Source organism: Clytia hemisphaerica, unplaced genomic scaffold (genome assembly GCF_902728285.1).
Source record: "Clytia hemisphaerica strain Z4C2 unplaced genomic scaffold, Clytia hemisphaerica genome assembly, whole genome shotgun sequence".
Classification (NCBI taxonomy): domain Eukaryota; kingdom Metazoa; phylum Cnidaria; class Hydrozoa; order Leptothecata; family Clytiidae; genus Clytia; species Clytia hemisphaerica.
Genome location: NW_027104101.1, coordinates 811792 through 835842, shown reverse-complemented (window position 1 = coordinate 835842; position 24051 = coordinate 811792). Strand labels below are relative to the sequence as shown.

At 36.4% G+C, this 24051-nt stretch overlaps 1 protein-coding gene across 1 annotated transcript in view; it reads right to left on the bottom strand.

Moving 5' to 3' along the window:
• Positions 1 to 23091, bottom strand: part of LOC136813030 (fibrillin-1-like) — a 54268-nt gene extending 31177 nt beyond the window's left edge. Inside the window, 29 exon segments of the mRNA XM_067069540.1 lie at positions 336 to 458; positions 1230 to 1430; positions 1766 to 1918; positions 2357 to 2443; positions 3218 to 3418; positions 3931 to 4083; positions 5000 to 5125; positions 5767 to 5892; positions 6686 to 6811; positions 7299 to 7421; positions 7717 to 7842; positions 8405 to 8527; positions 9453 to 9575; positions 10143 to 10298; positions 10808 to 10939; positions 11938 to 12072; positions 12613 to 12762; positions 13114 to 13249; positions 13623 to 13877; positions 14199 to 14234; positions 14236 to 14363; positions 14869 to 14991; positions 15749 to 15892; positions 16521 to 16703; positions 17109 to 17204; positions 17543 to 17641; positions 17923 to 18089; positions 18501 to 19536; positions 22970 to 23091. Of these exon segments, the coding sequence (XP_066925641.1) occupies positions 336 to 458; positions 1230 to 1430; positions 1766 to 1918; positions 2357 to 2443; positions 3218 to 3418; positions 3931 to 4083; positions 5000 to 5125; positions 5767 to 5892; positions 6686 to 6811; positions 7299 to 7421; positions 7717 to 7842; positions 8405 to 8527; positions 9453 to 9575; positions 10143 to 10298; positions 10808 to 10939; positions 11938 to 12072; positions 12613 to 12762; positions 13114 to 13249; positions 13623 to 13877; positions 14199 to 14234; positions 14236 to 14363; positions 14869 to 14991; positions 15749 to 15892; positions 16521 to 16703; positions 17109 to 17204; positions 17543 to 17641; positions 17923 to 18089; positions 18501 to 19492 (4723 nt within the window). The 5' untranslated portion in view covers positions 19493 to 19536; positions 22970 to 23091.
• Between the last annotated feature and the right edge of the window lie 960 nt (positions 23092 to 24051).

Genomic DNA, 24051 nt, shown 5'->3' with positions numbered 1-24051 from the left:
CTTTCTGTCTATTCATGACATGCACCATTGCAAAGTCTTCATCGGAAACAGCAGCTGATTGGTTAAAAGTGACGTAATTACTGATCTTACGTCAATTACAACCAATCAGCTTTTGGCTCCGTGATATAATGTCAGAAGACATTGCAATGGTGCATATCATGAATATCCTGTGTTGAGATTTTAAGCATGCAAAAATGGACAAAATGCAAATATACATAGGGTTTATTACTGTATCCTTCTTTAAAGCTAAACTGTATCAGATGAGTACACGCAATTTCTAATGGCGTGTGATTCATTTAAACGGTCTTTACAGAGACGTTAAAACAGTGACCTACCGACGCATGCTTTACCATCAGAGCTGAGTGCAAATCCGTTTCTGCACTCGCATTTGAATCCTCCTTCTGTGTTAATACAACGACCGTTTGGACACGTGCTTGCGAATTTACATTCATCAATATCTGTGAGGGGTGGCGCAAAGGAAAGTCATGCAAATTATTGAAAAACATGCAAGCAAAAACATTTTAATAGCAAACATACTTTTTGTACCTCTAAGTACCCCCAAAAAAGGTTATCATAGACTAAAGCCATGTTATTTAGAGCAAGATAAGAAACTCAAAAATTAGCAAGCCCGTTTAGTAGTCACCTAAGAGTAGTTTTAAACTTGTGCAAAAATTCATGATCAATATTAATGTACGATGTGAAAATTAATTCATTAATTCATGCAGATGATATTGGAGAACATGCAAAAGCATTATTTAATATCAAGGCCAGAGCAAACATGGTTTAAAACTTGGTCAAGACAATACATTCATATCTGAAATTAACGAGGCTAAGAAAACCATGCAACGCAAAGTTGATATGGATCTAAGGATCGTGCAGAAATTCATTTCAGACAAACGACAAGTGACATTTAAATACATTGAAATCAAATAACTTTTATATCACAGTGAGTGGACTACCGTAAGTTGGTCTAATATCGACATCCCTCTTCTAATCCCGACACCCTTCTTTACCTTTAGAGATAAGAATAGTAGGAAGGTAGGAATCTCTGATGGACAAAGATTTTTTCCTCCCTGACCGTTAAGCAAAAAATTGAGTTTCCATCAGCGATTCCGATCTCCTTACTTTTCAATCTCTAAAAAGGGTGTCGGAATTAGATGAGGGATGTCGACATTAGACCAACTTACGGTGCTCAACAACAGTGGAAAAACATTCATTGAAATTCTTACCAACACATTGGTCTCCTTGTTGTCGATATCCTTTTGGACATCTCGTGACTTCTGGATCAACCTCTTGACATTTCTCACAGTTGATTCCCCAAGCTTTTCCTTGCCCAGAGTTACAACATTCGCTCTTTGAAGTGTCGATGGCAATGATACTGTTACATTGCCCTGCAATAACGGCTGCATAGCAACTGCTTCGACGGTTATCTATTGGTATATAGGAAAAGACGAATAAGAAAAGAAAGTTTTGAAGTAGCCAGTGTATGTCAGAGCTGCAACTTTTTTGTCGTAGACGAAAATCTGCAAAGTTGAGATTCTTCACTTGGATTTTTGTCCTAGGTTATAAGCCTTGGAAGAACCTCGTAAAATATATGTCTGATTTTGGTATGTTCCGTCCAGATTCACCAAATTTGGTTGCAACACTGTCATATATTTTCAAGAACTTTTCAGTTAAGAGTTGGTTAGTTTGAAAGCCACAAATCCCAAAGAAGCTGGGCAAATTCGAAAACAAGATAGAAAAACTTTTAAAGTGATGATCTTACCGATGCAAGTGTTACCAACAAGTGTTGATCCTTCTTCACATTCACATTTGAATGAACCTTCAGTGTTCACACAACGTCCAAAGTTACACGGTGTTTCTCCGTCACACTCGTTAATATCTTCACAACTCTTTGAAGCTCGGTTGAAGATAAATCCTGTGTGAGTAAATTATTTTTTTAAAGAAAGATCAATCAAATGCTAAGATGAGTTTCTACTTGAATACTTATTGCTATATGTTAATGCTCTCAAACAATTTCATGACTCTCTTCGAAGTGAAACCTAAAAGCAACACTTCTGTTCTTTAAATCATCAAAAAAAAATTATTGTGATATGGTGAATCCTAAAGTATAGATTCAGTTAAAGTTGAAAACATTGAAAGATGTTAATCGCTAAAGCTTATTTAAACTATTTGACTTTTTCCGCTTAAGAGTTGCAAGCACGATGACCTCCCCATCATCCAGAATCTACCATGGGTTGTTTAATCGCTCTACAGAAAAACTATCATCAAAATACACACTTTGGTCACAAAAATCCCGGTTTTTGGCGAGGTGCTCGCTAACTTTACAAGTAAATAAGAAGTGAGAAGGATTTACCTGAAGGGCATTCGCAGTTGTATGATCCAGGGATGTTGACACACGTTCCTCCAATACAACTCGTTGCGTCGTTACATTCGTTGATGTCTAGAAAAATAAAAAAAAGGGTAAATATAAACTTAAGAAAAGACATCTAGTATTTTTAAAAGCAAGCCAGGAAAGTAGGATGAAAAATTTCCAAATAACAACCAAAAAGAGCAATAAATTGGATTTCTAAAGACTTGGTTGGATAATTCAATGTCCAACTAAAACCTGCTCTTAGCGTAAATCTACATAGTTACTGGGAAGAATTTTGAGAAATAAACAGCCTTTAGAGCGCGAGGAGAATGGGTTCGAGTTTAGCAGGAAGGAATGCTATCAAAACGTCTGAAGTCATTGTACATTGAGAAATTCACAAAAACAAAGAATTTTGACGTACAGTTGACGCTCTCTAATTCGATCTTCAAGGGGAATTGAATTTTCATCGAATAACTGAGCTTATCGAATATGGGAGCGTCGTTTATGAGAGTTTCTTGTTGACGGGGACTTTAAGTTTCATCGAATAAGGGAGCCTATCGAATAGTAGAACGTCGAATTAGAGAGCGTCAACTGTAATTTCATTACCAGACCCCTCATGATAGCTGCAATAGTTCAGACATTACAGTTCGAAATGAAATGGTTCCAAAACACCGTGTGGACACCAAAAGTTTGTAATCTCAGAAAAGAAGACGTTACAAAGCAAAATTGATCAGAAAAGTTTCGCTCCATTATTTTCATCGGAACGGAACTGCTCCGTTTTCTTGCTCCGAAAAAAGCCATACCGAGGCGAAACCTTAATGTCTAAACATGGTCTTATGGATGATAGTTGAATGATAAACTTACCTTCACAGACGTGGTCGTCGTCTTCTTGATTCTTAAAGCCTGGGTTACATCTACACTTGTATCCAGGTGCCATATTGACACATTTACCATTGGTACACATTCCGATCTTGATGCCCATATTATTGAGACATTCGTTGATATCATTTCCATCCTTATCTGTGCCGGCACCGAACTTACAAACTGCTTTGTATTCCTCAGTTCCTAAGAGAGAAGTTTTAATTTTTTTTTCAAAAGGTTACATAGACTGGAGTCGTTTATAATGCGTGTAATACTAATAATACCAATACTAATAATAATAATACGGGATTTAGTTTGTATAAAATTGTTCCTTTCATTACTTTTTGCTTTATTTCTACTATGTATAAATTAGTCGTCTAGCTTGCTAGACTAAAGGTTACACTGTTTGAAGCAGGTTACTGTAGTTATAGATGTACTAGGAAGAAGATTTCTAGACTAAATTCCCAGAAGATAATCAATCACATTTTACAGATTTAGAGTTTTATTATAATATTTCAGCTTTTTTCAAACCGTTACTGTTCAGTCTAACTCAGATCTTCTACAAGATTCTTAATGGCCTATCACTATTATTAGCACGGCACACGGCATTATTTTAATGACCAATAGATATATAGGACCTTAAAAGATATTACTTTATCTTTATGCTGACAAAGCAGAATGAACCAAAAGAATTTCCCAAAATTTGAGAACCATACCTTCCATAGGACAACCCATGCAAGAGTCACCCCATGCACGCAATCCCATGTTTTCCATTCCACAACAACATTGTGACTTGTTCATCTTCTGCATCAATGCCATCTTACATTCAAAACCATCGTATTTGGCGTAACAATTTTCTTGACGAATATCTGTAGAGAGAGAGAAGGGACAAAAAGTTTCAAGCAAGGTTTTATCAGTGTCATAGGGGGTCATAGGTTTATTGGGGAAGGGGGGACTGAGGTCTAGCTCCAACCCCTCCCCCGGTAGCTATGGTACTGTTTATAATGTCTTTTCACTGAAAGAAGATTTAATATATTATAACTATGGTATATGTTGGTGCATAATTTGAATATTCAATTTAAATTTGTAATATGTAATACCGCAGCCTTTGGATTATAAATGTAGTTGACTCTCTCTAATTCGATCTGCAAGGGTTCAAAACTTCTCTTCAAATTACAGAAAGATTCATATTAGCGAGAGTATTTTATACGACCTTTTAACCTAATGGGACCAATATTCTAGCATTCGAATTTAAAAGTAACATTCGCATGATAGAAGTTAGAACTACATTGAGAGTTGACTGTAACGGGCAATCTCCCGATTACCTAGTCTAGCATGCTAGACGACTTAACTCAGTAAAAAATAGGAAGTAGAAAACTTGTCAGGAGCATCAATATAGTCGTCTAGAATATTTTGTGCACAACAAACTTTTCATAAAAATTCTCTTTTTTCATGTTTTTGGATAACATTTTCAGGGGGTCTTGTTGGTTTGTTTTGGTTTGTTTTTTTTTCTTTCACTTAGAAATTCTCATTGGCTGAAATTTTTATTTGTTTATGTATTTTGTTGTATATGATTGTTTTCTCACCCCGCAGAAATCTGCGGGCCCTGCTGGAACTCCCGTAAGCTACGGAAACCACCTTAGCCCAGTCGTTTATTTTAACCATATCCCGACATAAAAATTTCCCGCTTTCAACAAAAACGTTATAAACGACTGGATTCCCAGTCTACCGATTACCTGAAAACTCCTTGATTTTCCCGAAAAAACAAAAACTCAGTTTACTTACCAATACATTTAGTTCCATCTTCATCGACTTTGAATCCGTCGCCGCACGAGCATCGGAAGCTACCGTCGCCGTTAACGCACGTTCCACCGTAACATAAGTTCTTATTCTTTTCACATTCGTTAATGTCTGGAATAGAAATTTAGAAAAGGTTAGTGTCTCAGGAAATTCCTTTCTTCGAGTGTCAAAAGGTAGCGAAGAGAAGTTTAGGAGCAGCTAACTTAATTTTTAAAGGAAATAAAGCTCCAAAAAACTACGTTCAGTGCAAAATAAAAACGTTTTAAAATTAAGCAATTGTTGAAGATTTCAAAAATATTCTAACAACGTTACAATTATTACAATTTATTGCTTGTAGCATAAGTATAGACTTAATCCGGAGACAAGTTGCGTACAGTAAACAAAGAAAACATTTAGCTAGATCTTAAATACGATATTTTACGTGAATAGCCCAGCTATAATCTTATACTTTTTTAATTGTTTTCACAGGGTCCACGGACAGCCGAGCTTCAAAATCGATACTGATGCTCTAGACCACTTTGTCATTGCTCTTTGAGTTAATCGAATAGTAAATTAATAATGTGTGTTTGCCAACGACGGAGATGGCAAGGTTCTTTTTTGGTCTACATCCTGATTGACTGAGGAAAATCGGCACTTTTACCGTCCTCGATTTTGCAGGTCAGAATTGCGGGTTATTTAGGGCTATTCCTAATCATTTCAGTTACTCCACCGTCCTAAAAAGTGCAAATAAATAAAATTCGCCAATAACATACCTTTGCATGATTTCTTATCGTCAGCTAGTTCGAAACCAGCATTACATCGACAATGGAAAGTTCCATCGGTGTTGACGCAATGTCCGTTTTTACAGGTGTCTGGATCGACTGAGCATTCATTGATGTCTGGAAAGAATAAAATTTTGAAAGAATGAAATTTTGAAAGAATGAAATTTTGAAAGAATGAAATTTTGAAAAAATGAAATTTTGAAAGAATGAAATTTTGAAAGAATGAAATTTTGAAAGAATGAAATTTTGAAAGAATGAAATTTTGAAAGAATGAAATTTTGAAAGAATAAAACATCGAAAGAATTGGTAGTCAATTGGCCCTTAAAAGCTCCTAAATTAATGGAAAGGGCAAAAAATCGATTAAGGAGTTATTTTATTGAGTCATTTTAAAGGAAAGTTACAAAATCAAATGTTTGAATCTACGGTTTCACTTGGAAAGTCGGTCTCTAGAGAGGTCTTCATGATTTGTTAAGTTACGTTTCTTCCGTAAAAAACGTTCGATTTGCATGATTGATCGCTTCTACAAAACACGCCTGTGTCACAGCCCCGGTGGAACTTTTTTCTCAGTGGGGATAAAAATTCCTATCGGTCCAAGATTATAAAATCCAGTGGGATGGTTTTGAAGTGTGATTTCGTCCCCGGTGGGAAAAAAACCCTTGAATGTCAGCCCCACCAAAAAATTGACTTTGATTTCATCCCCATTCGAAACTTAATGCTTAAAAATCTTTGGTAAATTTTCCAGCGGGGCTAGAGTCCCAGCGGGTCTGTGATACAGGGGTGTTACAGATTCGTAAGTTTGCTCCCATAATAGCGAGCATGAAAAAAGACTACAAAAATAAGAGTGAAGTTGTATCGTTGGGAATATAGTAAACAACCTTGTAGGATAAAGAAGGATTTTTAAGACACTTACCAACGCAAGTTCCATCATCACTCTGCTTGAAACCTTTGGGACATTCACAAACAAAAGAACCTTCAGTGTTACGGCATTTCCCTCCATTTGGACACGCATTCTCTTTCTCAGTACACTCATCAAGATCTAAAAGAAGAAGATTAGAGAATTGGCTTGCTTTGATTTCAAATTTTCAAATTTTCCGGAAAAAAAGAAGAAAGTTTAAGATATTTTAGGGTATCTGCCTAAAGTGTGATGCCAATAAGATCAGTTTTTGCTCACTTATTCCGGGGAATGGTTTAAATTTTTTCCTGTTTTAAATTTTTTGATGTTTTGGTCCTGTGGAGAAGTTGATTTCCCGGACAAAGTTTCTTTAAAAGTGGTACGCTAAGCACTTCTCAACATGGGTAAAAGAAATGTTAAACAGAAAAATTCATTAAACTATAAATTGACCTGCATCGTCGAGTAGTGCTACCATTAGGATAAAGATCAAAGATGTCAGATACAGTTTTGTTAATGACCACGCTTACTATGACATATAAACGTCAGTTAATTTGCCCTCCAAATAGTTGGAAAATTAATACTTAAGTTCAATAATTCATTGAGTTGAACAGAAACGTAAAACCATACGTACCAACACAAGTCATTTTCTCGTCATGAGTTTTGTATCCAGCGAAACAACGGCATTGGAATGAACCCATGAAGTTTTCACATTTTCCACCGACACCGCAATTGTGAGTGTCGCATTCATCAACATCTGAAGGTTTTAGAAAGAGAATCATTTTTGTAATTATTCTCACAGTTTATTCTCACAATACAAAAGAGCTGAAATAACCACTACAAGCTTTCAAAAGTATAGATGAATTTAATCTGTAATATTTTAGAATCTACAACATCTATAAATCCGTTCCAAGTTGACACCAAAAAGTCAATTTTTTTTACCAACGAATATTTTTGACGACGAATTTTTTTTATAATTTTTTTCACTGACGAATTTTCTACAGGGAAGGTATGCCATTAGACAAGTCAAAAAAGATTTCTTCCACACTTACCAAGACAGGCATGTTTATCATCAGAGACCTTCTTTCCTTTTCCACATCTGCACTCAAATCCTCCAGGGAAGTTGTGACAAGTTCCTCCGTTACATAAGCCTGTCTGTAACGCACATTCGTTCTGGTCTGTAAAATGAAATCATTTGAGTAAAATTACCTTTAGGGAACTAATTTTAGCAGGAACTAATTTTCAAGTGTCTAACGCAAAAATTAGTTCCGAGAAATGCAATTTGTGCTAGAAATCCTCAAATACCCCTAGAAAGAATTTCGACCGCGAAAATTAGTTCCGAAAAATGAGCCAATTTAGTACCCTCGCACCGCGAAAATAATTTCTGCAAAAATCAGTTACCTTGAAAATTAGTATCCTTATTTAAGGTAATTAAAATCATTTATCAAATTTGAAAATATCTGTGCTTTTGTCCAATTAATAGATATTCTTTTCATACTAAGGTAATTCGACTGTATTAACAAACAATCAAATATTCAAAGTGGACCACAAAAAAGTATAGGGGTTTAATCACTAACTATGTGCGTAATAAGGAATTTATAAAGTCAAATTCACACTTTTAGGGACACAGTTAGCCATCAAATCCTCATACTTTTTGTAATTCATGGCCAGTGTTCCGCCTATCTTCGGACATTACTATGACTTTTAGAACATCAATAGTACCAAGATTTTCCCACTTACCGACACAGGCGTTATTGACGTTCTTGGCGTATCCTTTGTTGCAAATACATGTATCTTTGCCACCGCTCAACATACATTTTCCATTCGTACATTTATTGTCAATGTCAAAACATTCTTTGTCACCTATGATGATGTTTAAAACATTGGATAAATAGACTATGCTATCCTCTGTTTGAGGGATAGTAAAGGCGGAAAAATATATGTGCGCGGGGTTTACAGCCGTAATGGGCGGTTGACAAAAAAATAGTGGCAACATCGTAAAAATGTCCGTCACTGTTTACTTCGCCCCAAGCTAACCTCCGTTTTTAAATTAATCATGGCCTGTACATTTTTTAAAAAACATGTGCACAAAATGGTAAAAATCTCATTGATAATACATCGTTGGGAAAATAAGATAAGAGGTTTTCACATTAAGAGCAATACTTCGAAATACATAATTAATCAAAGAAAAAAAACTAATAATTTTATTTAGACTGTAGAAAATTTCGATCAGGGCAGCTTCCTGATTGTCTCTTTTTATTAAGCTATAAAGATTGGCCGTCAATAAGAACGAAGGTCTGATTTGAACAACTCGACCATACAAAAGACTCTGGGACTAGAAAAATAGTCCAAACGATATCTCCTTTGTGCTGACAATGCTCATGCTCAGCGCTAGTCTTTTTAGTATTGTTCAACAAACTTAAGTTTGGGGCCATCCATATAATGCGTAGGCTGTGAAGGGTGAGAGGGGGTTTAGCAAAAGTCTAGCGTATGAGGCTCTCATTTCTATTGTTCTCTGCGTACAAGGGGGGGGGAGCAATGAAGTATAAGCCCGAAAGGCTAGAATCGAATTTTTAACCTTTCTCAGGCAAGAAAAAGTGAAACTATACCAGGCGGACCGCGCTAGGCCGCGCAACTTTGGTAGGATTTGGTAGGCTTCAAATCCTACTAAGGAGATTCGATTCTAGTCCTTCGGGCTTATACTTCATTGTGACTCCCTCAAATATTTGAAAGTTTTTGAGTACATACTATATGGATTACCTATTTTAAAGTTTATGGAATATCTTACCGTCAGTATCGTTCTTGTTTTTGTTCTTCAATTTTTCTTCGATTTCAGTGATGGTTTTATTGTCACCTTTCGATTGACTCACCACACTGTCATCATCGTCACAAACGAGAGCGGAGTATGCATCTAAAGGAAAAGAAGTTTAATGTCACAGGTAACGTCAATGGATTCTTTTCTCACAGATCTCTTTTCCTCCCTATCCCAGTGGGTATAAAATTTTGTATCAAAATGAATAGAAATTGTATTGTATCCAACTAAAAAAATCAGTTGAGATGATTTTTTGAGTGCAATTTTTCACATTGAATTTAAACGAGGATGAAATCAAAGTCATTTTCCAGTGCGGCTGAATTGTAAGGTATTTATCCTAGCGGGACCAAATTTTGGCCAAATTTTTCAGTGGGTCAGGATTTTTGACACGAGGGTATTATTATGCTGAGCACACTTGTATGCATTTCATCGATATGGTAAAAAACGCAGAGGGAGAATGATATTGAAAGAAAATTAACATTTCTGAAAATTTTGGTAGCCACAGCAATCCTGACGGCTATCTATAAATACTGAACGAAAAGAAATACGAAAATTCGAGCCAGGAACCTCTAGTGCTAGCTAGCTTATCATTAAACTGTTTGAACTGTACGGGACTGTACGAATGTGGGTTGTGATGACAACTTGTTTTAGGAACTATTATCTTACCTTCTTTCAAAGTAGGGCATCGTTCACACTGTCCGTTTCCAAAAGCGCGTCCTGGGTTTCCACAACAGCAATCTCTCTTTGACGTTGGTGCATCGAATTCATCGAAACAGAATGAACCAGAGAATTTGGCGTAACATTTGCCGTTGGTTGTCATCGCTGAAAATTATGAAATGCAAAGTTTTTATCATCACTTTATAGGGTATAGGACTTGGATTGGCCTTTTCCAGAGCAAGAACGTTCATATAAGAGTTGCAGGAATGTAATTTAGTTATCTTTTTTAATGCTAGGTCCTTCATAGGAAACCTTTCCTCTCCAAAAGTCCTTTTTAGTTTGATTTACTCAAAACAAGATGGAGAAGGATATAACTACCATACTATCTAAAACATTTCAGGTCCAGAATTCCTAACAAATGAAATATCAAACGAAAAATACACTCTTCTCGAGATAAATCAATAACATTGCAGGCCTCGTTTTCAAATGAAATAATTATTTAAAATGACATTTAAAATTTTTTCCTAGAAGACTGTTTTCAATTTTTATACAAGACCGCAACCGCTTGCAAGATCTAACGTTATTGCAGTATCTTGGCAACAATATTGAAAACAAGGATCGCAATCATTTTATACATTTCGAGAAGAGCGTTTTCAGTGTAAGCAAAGCCTTACCTCGGCAACGGTATCCGTTATCAACCTTGACAAGATCAAAGCCCGAATTACACTGGCAAGTATATCCGATATTATCATTGGTGTTGACACATGTACCGAATTGACACAGTCCTCCGATTTGATCGCAAACACCTGTACAGGAAGAAAACACAATATCAGTCACACTAAATTCCAAGAAATTAAAGTTGTCAAATTTCCAGGGTAATTCACGAAAATCTCTGATCCAAATATTATCATTTTTGTTCGACCGCAGTCAACACCATATTTTCGATAAGCGTCCATGTCACTAAGATTAAAGCCCGTGTAACATTTAGTTTTGCAAATGTTATAGTAATTAAAATGATTTATTTCAAAGATTGTAACTAAATCTTATTCGCGACTTCAAATAGCCCAACGTTGTGTAGCTAATCTCAAAACAGATCGTCCATTATGCGCATACCAAGCTCTGCTCTAAAGGGGTATGGCGAATGTGACAATCCGACCTTGTGGTTCAACCAAAACCAATGAAGTATAAGCCCGAAGGGCTAGAATCGAATCTCTAACCTTTCTCAGGCAAGAGAAAGTGAAGCCTTAAAATATACGCTTTATTTTTGATGACGGATTGAATCTAGCAATTCCTTTGTTTTCGAGTGATATATTTTTCGCAATTAAGCGGTAAATTTTTATTTCAATCTGCCATTTATGTAAAAACCAGGCGGGTCGCTCAAGGCCGCGCAACTTTGGTAGGATTTGTTGGCTTCACATCCTACCAAGGAAATTCAATTCTAGCCATTCGGGCTTATACTTCAATGACCAAAACATTCAAAACCGCGCTTGAAAACGAAAGCTAAAGCGACTGGGTTCTAATGTTTATGCTTTTAATTGGCGCGTGATTTTGGTGTAATTGATTTGTTTTAGCTAATAATCGCGCTCAAAAGCTCATTTAATATTCATCCTAAGTGTCGTTGAAAAAGTTCAATTTAGCTAATTCTCTTAACGGAGCCATGACCTTTAGAGTGAATACGTGTCATGCGCGGAATATCAGAATCTGCTCGGAGATTATTGGGTAACAGGTTTTATTTCAAACGATAAACCAAACAAGCCACACGCAAGAAAAAGGATCTAATACTATTTTGAAACACAATATCTACCTTTTCTACCTCCTGTTCCAGTTCCGCTTCCACCGGTTCCACTTCCACCGGTTCCACTTCCACCTGTTCCAGTGCCGGTTCCAGTTCCAGTTCCGGTTGTAGGTTCATCGGCACATCCCATCTTGCTGTATTCCTCTACAAAAACAGAATACAAGACATGAACAATTGGCATTCCAAATTAAATTAAAAAGCTTTTCATGACAGTAACCCCTTATCAAAAGATTCGGTATAGATCTTGAGTGTAAATTTGTCGATTCGGGCACTTTATTGTCTTTAAACGAAAGCTTTGTTTACTAAAATAAATGTCGGCAAAAAGATTAGCATGGTTTATGTTAAGGAAAAAAAGAAGACTATCTAAACAAACTGTTGATATTACAAGTACACGGCTTTACGAAGCCTGTTCCATCCCGTTCACAGAAAATTCATTATATGTACAGGGGGTCCTTTAACTCTTCGAACCTCTATAACTCGAATGTCTCCTAAACTCAAACAAGTTTTGTGGGCCCTTGGTTAAAAATGCCTTATAAACCTTATTCCATAAGTCGAAATCTCCTTAACTCAAACAAATTTGTGCTCCCCGTGCGGATTCGAGTTATGGAGACTCTACTGTATATTGAACTTTGCGTTATCTTTAAGCGAAAACAAATTTGGATCTACGGGCAGCACTCAATTTACCTGTTCCACGGACGGGACAATTTGCGTTACAACTATCGCCAAAAGAACGGTGAGGCTTTTCGCAACAACATCTTCGACGTTCAACTTGTCGTCCACTCGCCAGCACAGTGCAAGAATCACGATCAAAACATTGGGAAAATTTGCCAGTTTCTAAAAGAAAGAAGGTTTAACATTTTGGTTGAATTTTGGAAGAATTATGGTTGAGGAATAACTAGTAATAGATGTAACTTAAACTATTAAACAAGAAAAAAGCTTTAAGCGAGTACACCTAGACAACTCAAACTTACAATTCTTGTTTTTAGATAGTTTTTAGTAAGCTGGATACAGAAGCTCAGACACACTATTCTACACATAGATAAGCGATAGACAAAGACTCTCACAAGAGAGTAACGCCTCTAACACAACATCACATTTGTTCAAAGTACACTTGAAAAAACAACTGCAAAACCCTAAATTCCTTCCCCAAATCATGAAAAATCAGTAAAGAGAATTGTGACTAACCGATACAGCGCTTTCCGTTAACTGCAGTGTCCGGCTTAAATAAATCCAGCATTGCAATCGCATCGGAAGTTGTTTCCCACGTCAACACAGGTGCCAAATTTGCAGGCGTTTGGATTATCAGAACATTTGTTGGATCCTGAAAAAAACAAAATGAAAAGTTTCAAGAAATTTGTAAAATGTGTGATGCAGCCTGGAAACAGATTTTTTTTTTTTTTTCCCCAACACGCCGGAATTCTAAAGCTTTCTCTCGACCACTATTTAAGAAAAGTTTAGAAAACGAAGATCTAAAAACAATCTAACTATCTCAAGTTTCAGAAGATGAGCAGGTCATTCTTTATGAAGCGAAGATTTTGAAGAACAGCTTAAAAGTTAAGAATATTGAATTGAGCCTAAAAGTTTCAAAAATGACAGTCGGGACTTTTATACTTAGCCAAAGGCAACGTTGTATTTATATTTTATCAAAAGTTTTTTTGGAAGTTTTATGAAATTGCACGTATTGAGAATCTAACCTTTTCCAGTAGTTGGGTCGGTTGGGTCAGTGGTTTTGCCATTTCCGCCATCACCACCGCCCGTATTACCGCCTCCAGTATTACCATTACCGCCATCAGTACCACCGCCAGTAGTACCGCCTCCTGTATTTCCGCCCTTCCCTTCGACAACATCTGTGACGTTGGCTTTCTTTCCATCTCCGATTCCACCTTTTCCATCTCCACCGCACCCGATGTTTCCGGTGTCTCCAGGACAGGCCAATGCACGGTAATTGACTGTAGAGAGAAAATGATTCGTATTACAGTTTTTAGACTAGTTCTTGTTTATCCTATGTGGCCAACCAATTATAGTCGAGAAAAGGTATTAATTATTTCTAAGATAAACAAAATGTCTAAAGATATGCTTTTTTTAGCAAAAAGAAAAGAAGACGAAACAGAAATGAATGTTGTTGAAAAAACGAATTCTACCGCAAAGCCACTTTCTAATAGGGACATTCTAATTCGGAAACAAGTTTTACGTTTAGTAATAATTTTGCAGTCTGAAGCTAACAAACGAGAAGAAAAACACAACTGTTGTATTGTAAACATCCACTATACCTGAGCATCTTTTTGGGCATTTGATGCAACTATTTCCATTGAGTAGCTTGAAACCATGAGCTTCACTTGCACAACAACATTTATCCATTGTGGTCACACCAGCTGCTTGCGAACTGCATTGTCCATTGTTTGCATTCAAGTAGCAATGACCCAACCTTTCAATAGCTGTGTAGAAAGTCAATATATTAGTTTTAGCTAAGGTTACGAACACACTTCTGTTCTTAATGATACGGACTATCGTCATCATGGATAATTAGAGAGCTGAGACTCTAAACAACGAACCTTTTACAGTCAAAGGCTAATGTCTCCTCAAATATGAGATAATAGGAAAAAAATCACAAAATGGGATTGCTGTTTTTTTTACAGTTTGCTGAAACCAAATAAGACTTTCAGGAGAGAGATCTTCAGAAAACAGATCCGAGCTTTTAAAAATCTACACTTCAAGCTATATGCGAATACAGCCAACTCTCATTAATTCGAACCTCTGTCATTAAATATTTCTGTAATTCGAACTAAAATGTTGGTCCCCTCAGCTAAAAAATGGTTCAAATTACTCTTTGTAATTCAAATCTTTCTCTAATTCGAAGAAAAATTTTTGTCCTTTGAAGGTCGAATTAGAGAGAGTCAACTGTATTTAAAAACGAACCAAGGTCAATAAAGTACTCCCTACCTTTGCAACGTTTTCCATTGGCTGTTGGTTCATAACCTTCATTACATTGGCAATGAAAGTCTCCATCTGTATTCACACATTTACCGAATTCACAAAGTCCTTTGTTTCGGCATTCATTCACGTCTAAGAAATAAAGGGAATCATAAATGATATTTTCTACATCTCCCTGGATATACGCAGTGTTGCAACTAGCTTTGGTTAATCTTGAGGGAATGCCTGGTAGTTGATATGAATTTTACGAAATGTCTAGTTTCAAGGCATGTTATTGGGACGACAAAATTTTTTTTATAATTTGAGAAAGTACATTACATTACGAACGTATACTACTAACCAAAACGAACACAGAAAAACAAATAGATCCTTCCCCGCAAGGCACAGAGTGATATCGCCAGGGGTTCGGTTTGAAAACTCAATTAGACGAATTTCCGTCTAAAAGTTGCAACTACTTTATAAGAGATAAAATCACCAATAGAGTTGAGTCTTGCATATTGGTTGAAAAATGATAAGGGATTCCCGAGAATATCAACTGCCTCATAGTTGAAATCACCGTGTTCACAGCACTAAGCTTTGGAGACACTGGCCAAGCAAAATATTTGATTGGAGATTTTTTGAAAGCGGTACCCTAATGGTAGCAGCACTGCAATAACTTTTTTTGCGGGTACCACTTTAAAAATAAACTCCGATCGCAAAGGTGGCGGATATGGCTCAGTCCAGGGTTTATGAAAGTTAGTTTTTTTGTAAAATGATACGAATTATGAAGAACTACAATGCTCATTTTGTGGCAGCGGACGTGATAATAATAATAATTTCAAATTGAAAGAATATCCTCTTTACTTAGCGGACTTAAAAATAATTTTAGATTAAAAGAATATCTTCTTACCAATGCAAGCAAACTTGTCGGCGACATATACTCGTCGTGTGTCGGCACCACAGAAACATTTGTAGCTTCCAACGGTATTGACACAAGTACCGAGCGAACAGATATTCGGGATGTGTCGGCATTCATCGACATCCTCGCATAAACCTGATGATTAAAAGTATGTTTTTTATAAACAGTTGGTTTTCTTAACAAAGCCGGCGCACAGGGAGCTATCCCTAGATCTTATCGGAGTTTTTGACTTTCTCTAAAAAAGCGATGTATTGTGGGATTGTTTCGGGGATATTACAATAGAATTCCATCGAGGAATTTCCGAGAGATTTCTATTGTAATAACTCCAAAACAATCCCACAATGCATCACTGTTTTACTTTAGAAAAATTAAAAAACTCCGATAAGGTCTATTGCAATGCCTTTTTTCATTGCTAAGAAAAAGTTTCAGTTTGCTAGATTTCTGTTGATCTTTTACAGTCTCATAAATCAAATGAGCCACGTCCAGACATAGTGGACTACGTCTCACAGTATGTGAATGGCAAGTCTGTCCGAAACAGAGATGAAGGAAAAAAATCACTCATAAAGTTGGGAAATAAAAACGACGAATCAATGTGACCCATCTTACCCAGCACCGAATTTTGCTGTGAGTTCGTTTTTCATTTTTTAAATCAGATTTCATGAAAATATAAAACAGAGCTGATCCAGCAGCCTAAAAAATTAACTATTTATCGAGTGGGATTCAACTTATCGTAGAGTTTTGAAATGTAAAATAAGAACCTTACCTGTTTTAGGGTTTTTCAAGAAGCCTCGTTTGCATTCTCGTTTCTCGGGGCAACGTTGACAAGGGATGTTCCAGCCGGCCCCGATGGTTGCACAACACGATTCACGCGTGCATTTGACACCTGTCAATGCGTTCTTGCAACGTTTGTTCTCAATCTTTGTGAAGCATGCGCCAACACGGATGTCTTGAAAAAGAAAACGTGATTCAGTGTTTTAAACGAGAGTTTCAAAGTTTTCAAAGCTTTATCAAATGGGATCAACTGCCGACTGGTATGACTAGGAAGTGTGAAATTTTTTGATAGTCACCAATCGTATTAACCACACTATAAAATTAATTTTCAGAGTTTCCAGAAAGATGCGATTCTAAGCAGTGGTAAAAGCAAGGTTATTTGTTTGAGACGGAAAATGGATTTTCACAGAAAATTAGAACAAATTCTTGAAATTTTGGTGAATTAGCAGAATTTTGAGACGGAAAAGCCTTTTTAAATACTTCAATGAGGCGGAAATCATGTCTGCAACGGAAGAAAATTTTACATTGTTTAAGGCCTCAATGAAAGTAAGAAAACTGGTAGACAATTGATCCACTATACCTCGTTCACATTGGTTTCCAATAAAGCCCTTTGCACACGAACATTTCTCTGCTCCAATGCATTTTCCTCCGTTCAAACATTCTTTCTGACAGATTGCTACAATGGAAAAAACACATGAAGTATCAGAAATATTATTAAATGAATTTTAGAGGTACAAAGACAATACTATACTGATAATAGACCCAAACTGTTAGCCCAAGATTTCAGAGCCATTGTTTAATTAGTTAAACCGTTTTGTATTTTGAGTTTTAATGCTTTGATTTTTCTAAGATTCGAGCATAGATAAATGGTTATTAATGAAATAACGTGGAACTGTAAAAAATGTGGTATCTGAACTCGATTTTTGACGAAAGCTTGATAAATTACAGAAATCTCAAAGTGAAGACTTAGGGAAAGCCAAAATCTCGAAAAGCTTCATGGTAAAGGGTTCTTACGTTTTTCACATCGGAGACCAGCGAATCCGGTTGGACAGACACAGTTGCTGGCTCCATTACATCGCCCATTGTTCAAGCATTGGCAAACTCGGCGTTGTCCTTCAAATAAGAAAATTAAAGATTTAGAGGGAAAACAAACGGAGATCTAAGAGACAGATTGACTTCGGTATGTAATTTTTTCAAAGAGGATGTTGTGAATCTGATGTGAAGAATTGTTAACAAAATGATGGTTAACAAAATTAAAAGCTTTTGAAGTTGCCACATTGCCTTCAAAAGGCAGTCAAGCAAGTCAGTAGGAACCATACTTGATATTGTTCAGAAAAAAATCTTGAAAGGTTTTAGCGTTATCTTAGAAAAATTATTAGGAAAACATTGCTTACCTCCACAGCTAGATCCAAAGTTACGGCCACCGAAACATTTACAAGAATTGGGGCGGTAACAGTAGCCACCTCCACCACAAGGGTTTCGGCAAACTGGAACAATACACATTGTGTTTCTTCGTGATCGTTGCCAGCCAGGACAACATCCACCTCCACATTGGTTAGGTCTAAACCAATCAGAATAATGTATTTGGGAAATTAGCCAATCAGAAATGAAGAAAAACAAAAGATCAACCAAAAAATGGAAAAAGCGTCATCAAAAGAACGTCATTATCGTCAGCCAATGAAATGAATTCTTGTCTTATCTTATGGTGTTCAGCTCAAAAGATTTGACTTAACAATTAATAGCAGTAACCAGATAGCAAATCTCCGTTATTAGGTGCATGACTTTGAAAATAAAATGTAACTCTCTCTAATTCGAATCTCTGTTTTTAGAATATTTCTGTAATTCGAGATAAAATACTGGTCCCCTCAGCTGGAAAATGGTTCAAATTACTTTCTGTAATTCAAATCTTTCTGTAATTCAAATAGAATTGTCCAATGAAGATCGAATTCGAGAGTCAACTGAAAAAACTTACCCGAAAGTTCTTCGTGGTCCTTGTGAGCCTCCACCATTTTGTTGTTGTCCGAAATTGTTTTGTTGTCCGCTTCCTGGAAGTTGTGGGTTCCTTGCGACAGGTGGTAATTGTGGTGAAACGACTTGTGCACCGCCTCGTGGGAGGGTTTTTGGGACCACTTGTCCGTTCGGTAATCGGATTATTTGTTGGTTGAACGGGTAACGTTGTCCTTGGTTTGGAATGACTTTAGGTTGCCCGTTCGGGATACCTTGTGGGTAAATCGGTTTTCGGTTTTGGGATGGTTGCGGGAAAATGGGTCCTCTGTTTTGGGATGGCTGCGGGAAAATAGGTCCTCTGTTTTGTGATGGTTGAGGAAAGATAGGCTTTCTGTTCTGTGAAGGTTGTGGAAAGATAGGCTTTCTGTTTTGCGAGGGTTGTGGGAATCGTGGACCACCGTTAGGTATTTGTTGCGGGAATCGCCTGTTTTGACTTGGTTGCGGGAAACGGTGTTGTCCGTTCGGGACGCGTTGTGGCAAAACAGGTTTTCGGTTTTGTAAAGGTTGTGAGAATCGTGGTGCTCCATTGCGAATTTGTTGTTGAGGATATGTGGGTTTGGAGTTAGGAGTGAATCGTGGCTGGCCACCTTGAATGTTTTGTGGGAATCTACGTTGTCCCTGTTGTGGAGGGAAACGAGGTTGTCCATTTTGAACTCCCTGTGGGAAAACTGGTTTCCTGCTTGGTACCCTGGGGAAAACAACGGTTCCATTTGATAGCCTCCTTGGGAGAGCTCGACTTCCTCCTTGTGATATGGGTCTGAAGAAATTCCTTGTTTGTGGATTAGCTCTTGGATTGACTGAAAATCGTTGGCTTGAGAATGGATTCTGCCTTCTTGAAAAGGAAGCGGGAAATCGTGGCCGTGAACGCCTTCCAGGAAGTCCGCCCTGGTTTTGTTGTGATAGATGTATCACTTGACATGCGATTAATAGAATCGCTATTTTTTTGATAGCACCCATCATGTATGGGTGTTCAGTTCTTTAGCACTTTTCTTGTAGACAATCTGAAAACAAGAAAAACAAAAATTAGATAAACAATAAAAAAGAAAAACCTTCATTCCGTCAAAACCGTGGATCAAGAAATAAACACTAGATCAAGGCGCAAAGATTAATAAAATATTCTTTGCGCCCAAATAAAATTAATCAAAATTGATTATTTATTTCAGTTAATCCAAAAGATTTCCACCATGAAACTAAATTCAGTGTTTTTATTGATTTGACCTTTCTGCCTAAGGCCTTCATAAAATATGAAAGTAAAGGAAAATTACAACAAAAAATAAGTCTTCATTTTATAACTCAAAGCCGCATTATAATGCGAAATCTAATACACTTTACACCCTGTCTAACGGCAAAACAAATTATCAATGTAACGGAAATGTTTGAGAAACAAGGGGGTATTGTATGAGAAAATGAACACCCTAATTTTGAGGTTTTTCATAACACATGTACAGTATGGTTTCTGGGACATTCTGAAGACGGGGGTATTGTGGTCATAAGTAACAAAGGGTGTGAAAATTGTTTACGCAATTCAACATGACCTGAGTTGGAACCTCAGAACGAACTGACAAAGGTTGTATAAAGATTAATTTTACGTTCGTTGGGACCCTATATAAAGGATTTCTTTATGATAAAAATAAAACTTTTCGTGGTTTTGTTTTTTTCTACTTTATTGAGGAAAATTTTTGGGTTACGGACGTGTCCTAACAAATGACCTTTTCTTCAAAGATTTTCGGTAAAAAAATGGCTAAGCTTTCTATTGCGTCACGAGGTCTTCTTCTCGTGTTTCGTTCTGTGTTTACTTCTTGATTTCTTAGATTGAAATTTTGTCTATGGACTTTAATGGCCATATATCTTACATCTTGTTCAAAGTTAGAAGTTTTATAGATTTTTAAGTTTGTTAAGAATTTTTCGCGACCATAAACTTTCACGAATTGCCCTAGAAAGAATTTTCAAAAACATTAAATTTCGTAAAAAAGGCCTAAACTCGCCTTAATCGCAAAATTTCTGCTCGCTATGGTTTGTGCACTAAAGTACATCTTTTAGTACATTTACGATAAGCCAATTGCTTACAATTCCCTATTTACAAAGTTTATGTACGATCTCAGTGTTTTTTTATTCGTTCATATCCTTACGAATTAAGGACGATGGTTAGCGCTTTTACTCTCAATTTTGAGGGTCAAAACTGCCGGTTGTTCTGCCATATACTTTCGGGAATCCAATCGAGGGCTTTTTATATATATTAAACACAAACAGACAGTCTAAAACGAGGGACAAATAATTACTGTGTTTAATTTGTTGACAGAAGGATTAAAAGGAACTTTTCCCACATAACCGGGTTCCATTCGAGAAAAAATGTTATGATATTGATGTTATGTTATGTTTAGTCTAATAAAGGATTATTATAAGTCATTTTACGTAAAAGATCAAGAGATCCAATTTCAAGCAAGCTCGTTTTTAGTCTATCTGCCAAAATTCGTCATCTCTACGATGCCAACGTTCCTCCGAACCGTACTACCATCATTTTCCCCAAACTTTAATTTTTTAATTTTTTCTACGTTTTCCTTAGAGCATATTTTTATGACAAAAAAATTATGAATAGATGATTACTGTGTCATACAAATCTGCTCTCCTACACAGATTTTGCGTCCCTCCTGTCTACGCTTCTGCATTGGCGCTCTCTAATTTGATGTTCTATTATTCGATACGCTCCATTATTCGATGATATTGAAAGTTACCGTAAAAAAACTCTTATAAACAACGCTCTACTATTCGATACGCTCCATTATTCGATGAAAATCCAATTCCCCTTGAAAATCGAAATAGAGAGCGTCAAATGTACCATCAAACGATAAATAACCAATAAATAGTTGTCTACTATTGATCAACCAATCAACTCTGGTTGCTTTACGCTCTATCGCATTGCCCACACACAACCATCTATCAAATAGGAACAATTTGCTTATGAATCACCAATTCATATTAATTCAACTTCAAAAAACAAACTTAAAAATTTGTCTACGGAGCCAGACAAATACCAAAGATACCAAAACTTTTTCAGTACAAAACAAAGCATGAATGTCTAAATAGCGTCAATAAAACGTAGTAAGACTACACGTTTTTTATAAGAACAAATTATATAAGAGCATAAGGCTTCGATGGTCAAAATGATAAGAACAAGTTAAGAACATTTTAAAGCTTTGCAGACTCTAAAACATCCAATTTCTTAGTAAAATAGCCAAAAATGCTCACAAAATGGGGAAAATAAGAACAAGCTAAGAACATTTTTAGCCTTAAAACTCAGAAAGTTAAGAATATCCAAAGGCTTCAAAATTTGTGGATGTTCTTATAAAAAAACGTGTAACAAAGAATACCATTGGTGTCAATAAATGTTCTTAAAACAATGGTAGACAAGTCATTAGACTGGGTGCTCAAAGATTAATATTGATTCAAAAAGAACAGTCAAACAAGATGCATTTCGTCAGCTTAGGGTAAAATGTAATCAAGAAATGTTTAAAACAAACAACACACAGCTAGAAACAACTATTAAACTATATTTAAAGTTTCGTCGAAATCGAGAGTCGGTATCCCGAGGTTCTAATTGACAGAATTCCAAGCTATTTGACAGAATCATATACAGTTGGCGCTCTCTAAATCGATTTTAAGGGGAAATTGATTTTCATCGAATAAGGGGGCGTATCGAATAGAAGAGCGCTGTTTATTAGAGCAGTTGTTGACGGTGGATTTCAATACAATTGAATACTGGAGCGTATTGAATAGTAGAACGTCGAATTAGAGAGCGTTAACTGTATATGACCTAACCTATGATCCAAAAGCGGTGACAATGTGAGAGATACAGACCCCATGAAAAAAATCAATCATATTCAGTTCCACAGGGCAAATTTAAAACTAAAAAGATTTTTAATCTATACAAATATAAAATTGAAGGCTAATCGTTTAAGTGAACAGAAAGACGGTAAATGTTTTGGAACTGGGTGTAATGGGTTCCCTTAAACTTAAAAACAGACACCGACCATAAAACCCTTCAAAAAATAAGACCTAAAATAAGAGCAAAACTCATTGTTATCAAAATGGTTCTATACTTACAATTCATGATATTCATGACGTAATGCTTTCTACAGAAAGACCCCGGTTTTTGCCAGTAGTGGTAAATTTTATACAAATTTTGTCTAGCTTAAATTTGCCACTACTGGCTAAAACCGGGGTATTTCCGTAGAAAGCATTACGTCATGAATATCATGAATACTAGTGAATACTTGAAACGCTAGAATGAACCAATGTTTGTTGTCTCTTGGTCAGGCTCGTCTTGAATGCTTTTAATATCTTTATTGTTCTAAGTGATTTTTACGACCCAATTCCTAGCCTAGTTATACTCACTTAAATTAAGACAAAATGAAAAATAGAAACAATGATTCTTACCTGGAATTGTACTGTCTCTAATTCTTCTAATTCTTCTCTACGAAACGTGAGCGGCGTGTTCTCTTTGGGAAAAAGAAGAACGCACCCTAACCACGTTTGTAAGATTGAAAAATGGTGATTTTGTCCATCATGCACACTCCTTTATATACTTTAGCCCTCCACCGTTGTCGTTAAAATGATTCTCCATCTGTGGTGAATCTGAAATCAAGAAGGAGAAGAAAAAAGTAGGAAAACTTTTTATGGAATCGTCTTATATAAAGATTTTGAAGTTATTTAAGGTGTGGATAACATTTCACCAGATAACAAGTGTAAGGAATTCCAAATAAAATTCATATTGTCTGTAAGAGCTTTTCTGAAAAATTTTCCTGGTTTATTGGTTTGATATGATACGAGCCCTCCCCACTGGGGAAGTAGGAATTCCTTTTTTTTCAAGTTGGAACGCTTAGCGCTGTCCAGACACCGCTGGTTCTGTGCACGCAAGACACAGACACCATGATGCATAGTTGAGACACTATGGTTTGTTGGTTTATCTAATAGTAGTTTCATCTATAGCAGTTTACAGTTGGGTTCTAGGTATTTTAGTGTTCCCTCCTTCATTGCGTTACAGGCTAGAACAATCTGGGAGCTTCATTTTCAATAATCCAAATTTGTTTTACAACAGTAGGGTTTCTCAAAGTTATGGGCCAAGCTTTGTAGGTCAAATTACTCCGAGAAGTATATGTTCCCATATGTTCCGAAGGAGTCTTAGGTTTGCCATGAAATTTGCTAATGCTCTTTGCCAAGGTAGGGGTAGCACTTGGTGTGGAAATGGAAGCTATAATTTCAGATGAAAACAAACTCAATCGCTTTTTTGGTCACTAAAATACACGAACTTTCCAAAATATTCAAACATCGTACTTTTGATTATCTAAAACAAGCAAAATAGAAGGGGGAAATATGTTCGTTTTTTTTTAGGTCGCTCGCTTGTTTGGTCAAAGCACTTGTTATACATTTTTGGAAAGCTAAGGGGTAGGGGAATCAAAATTACTTAGGTTCCAATTTTTTTTGGACACTTTGGAGTGATTTTCGGACTTTGGAGTGAA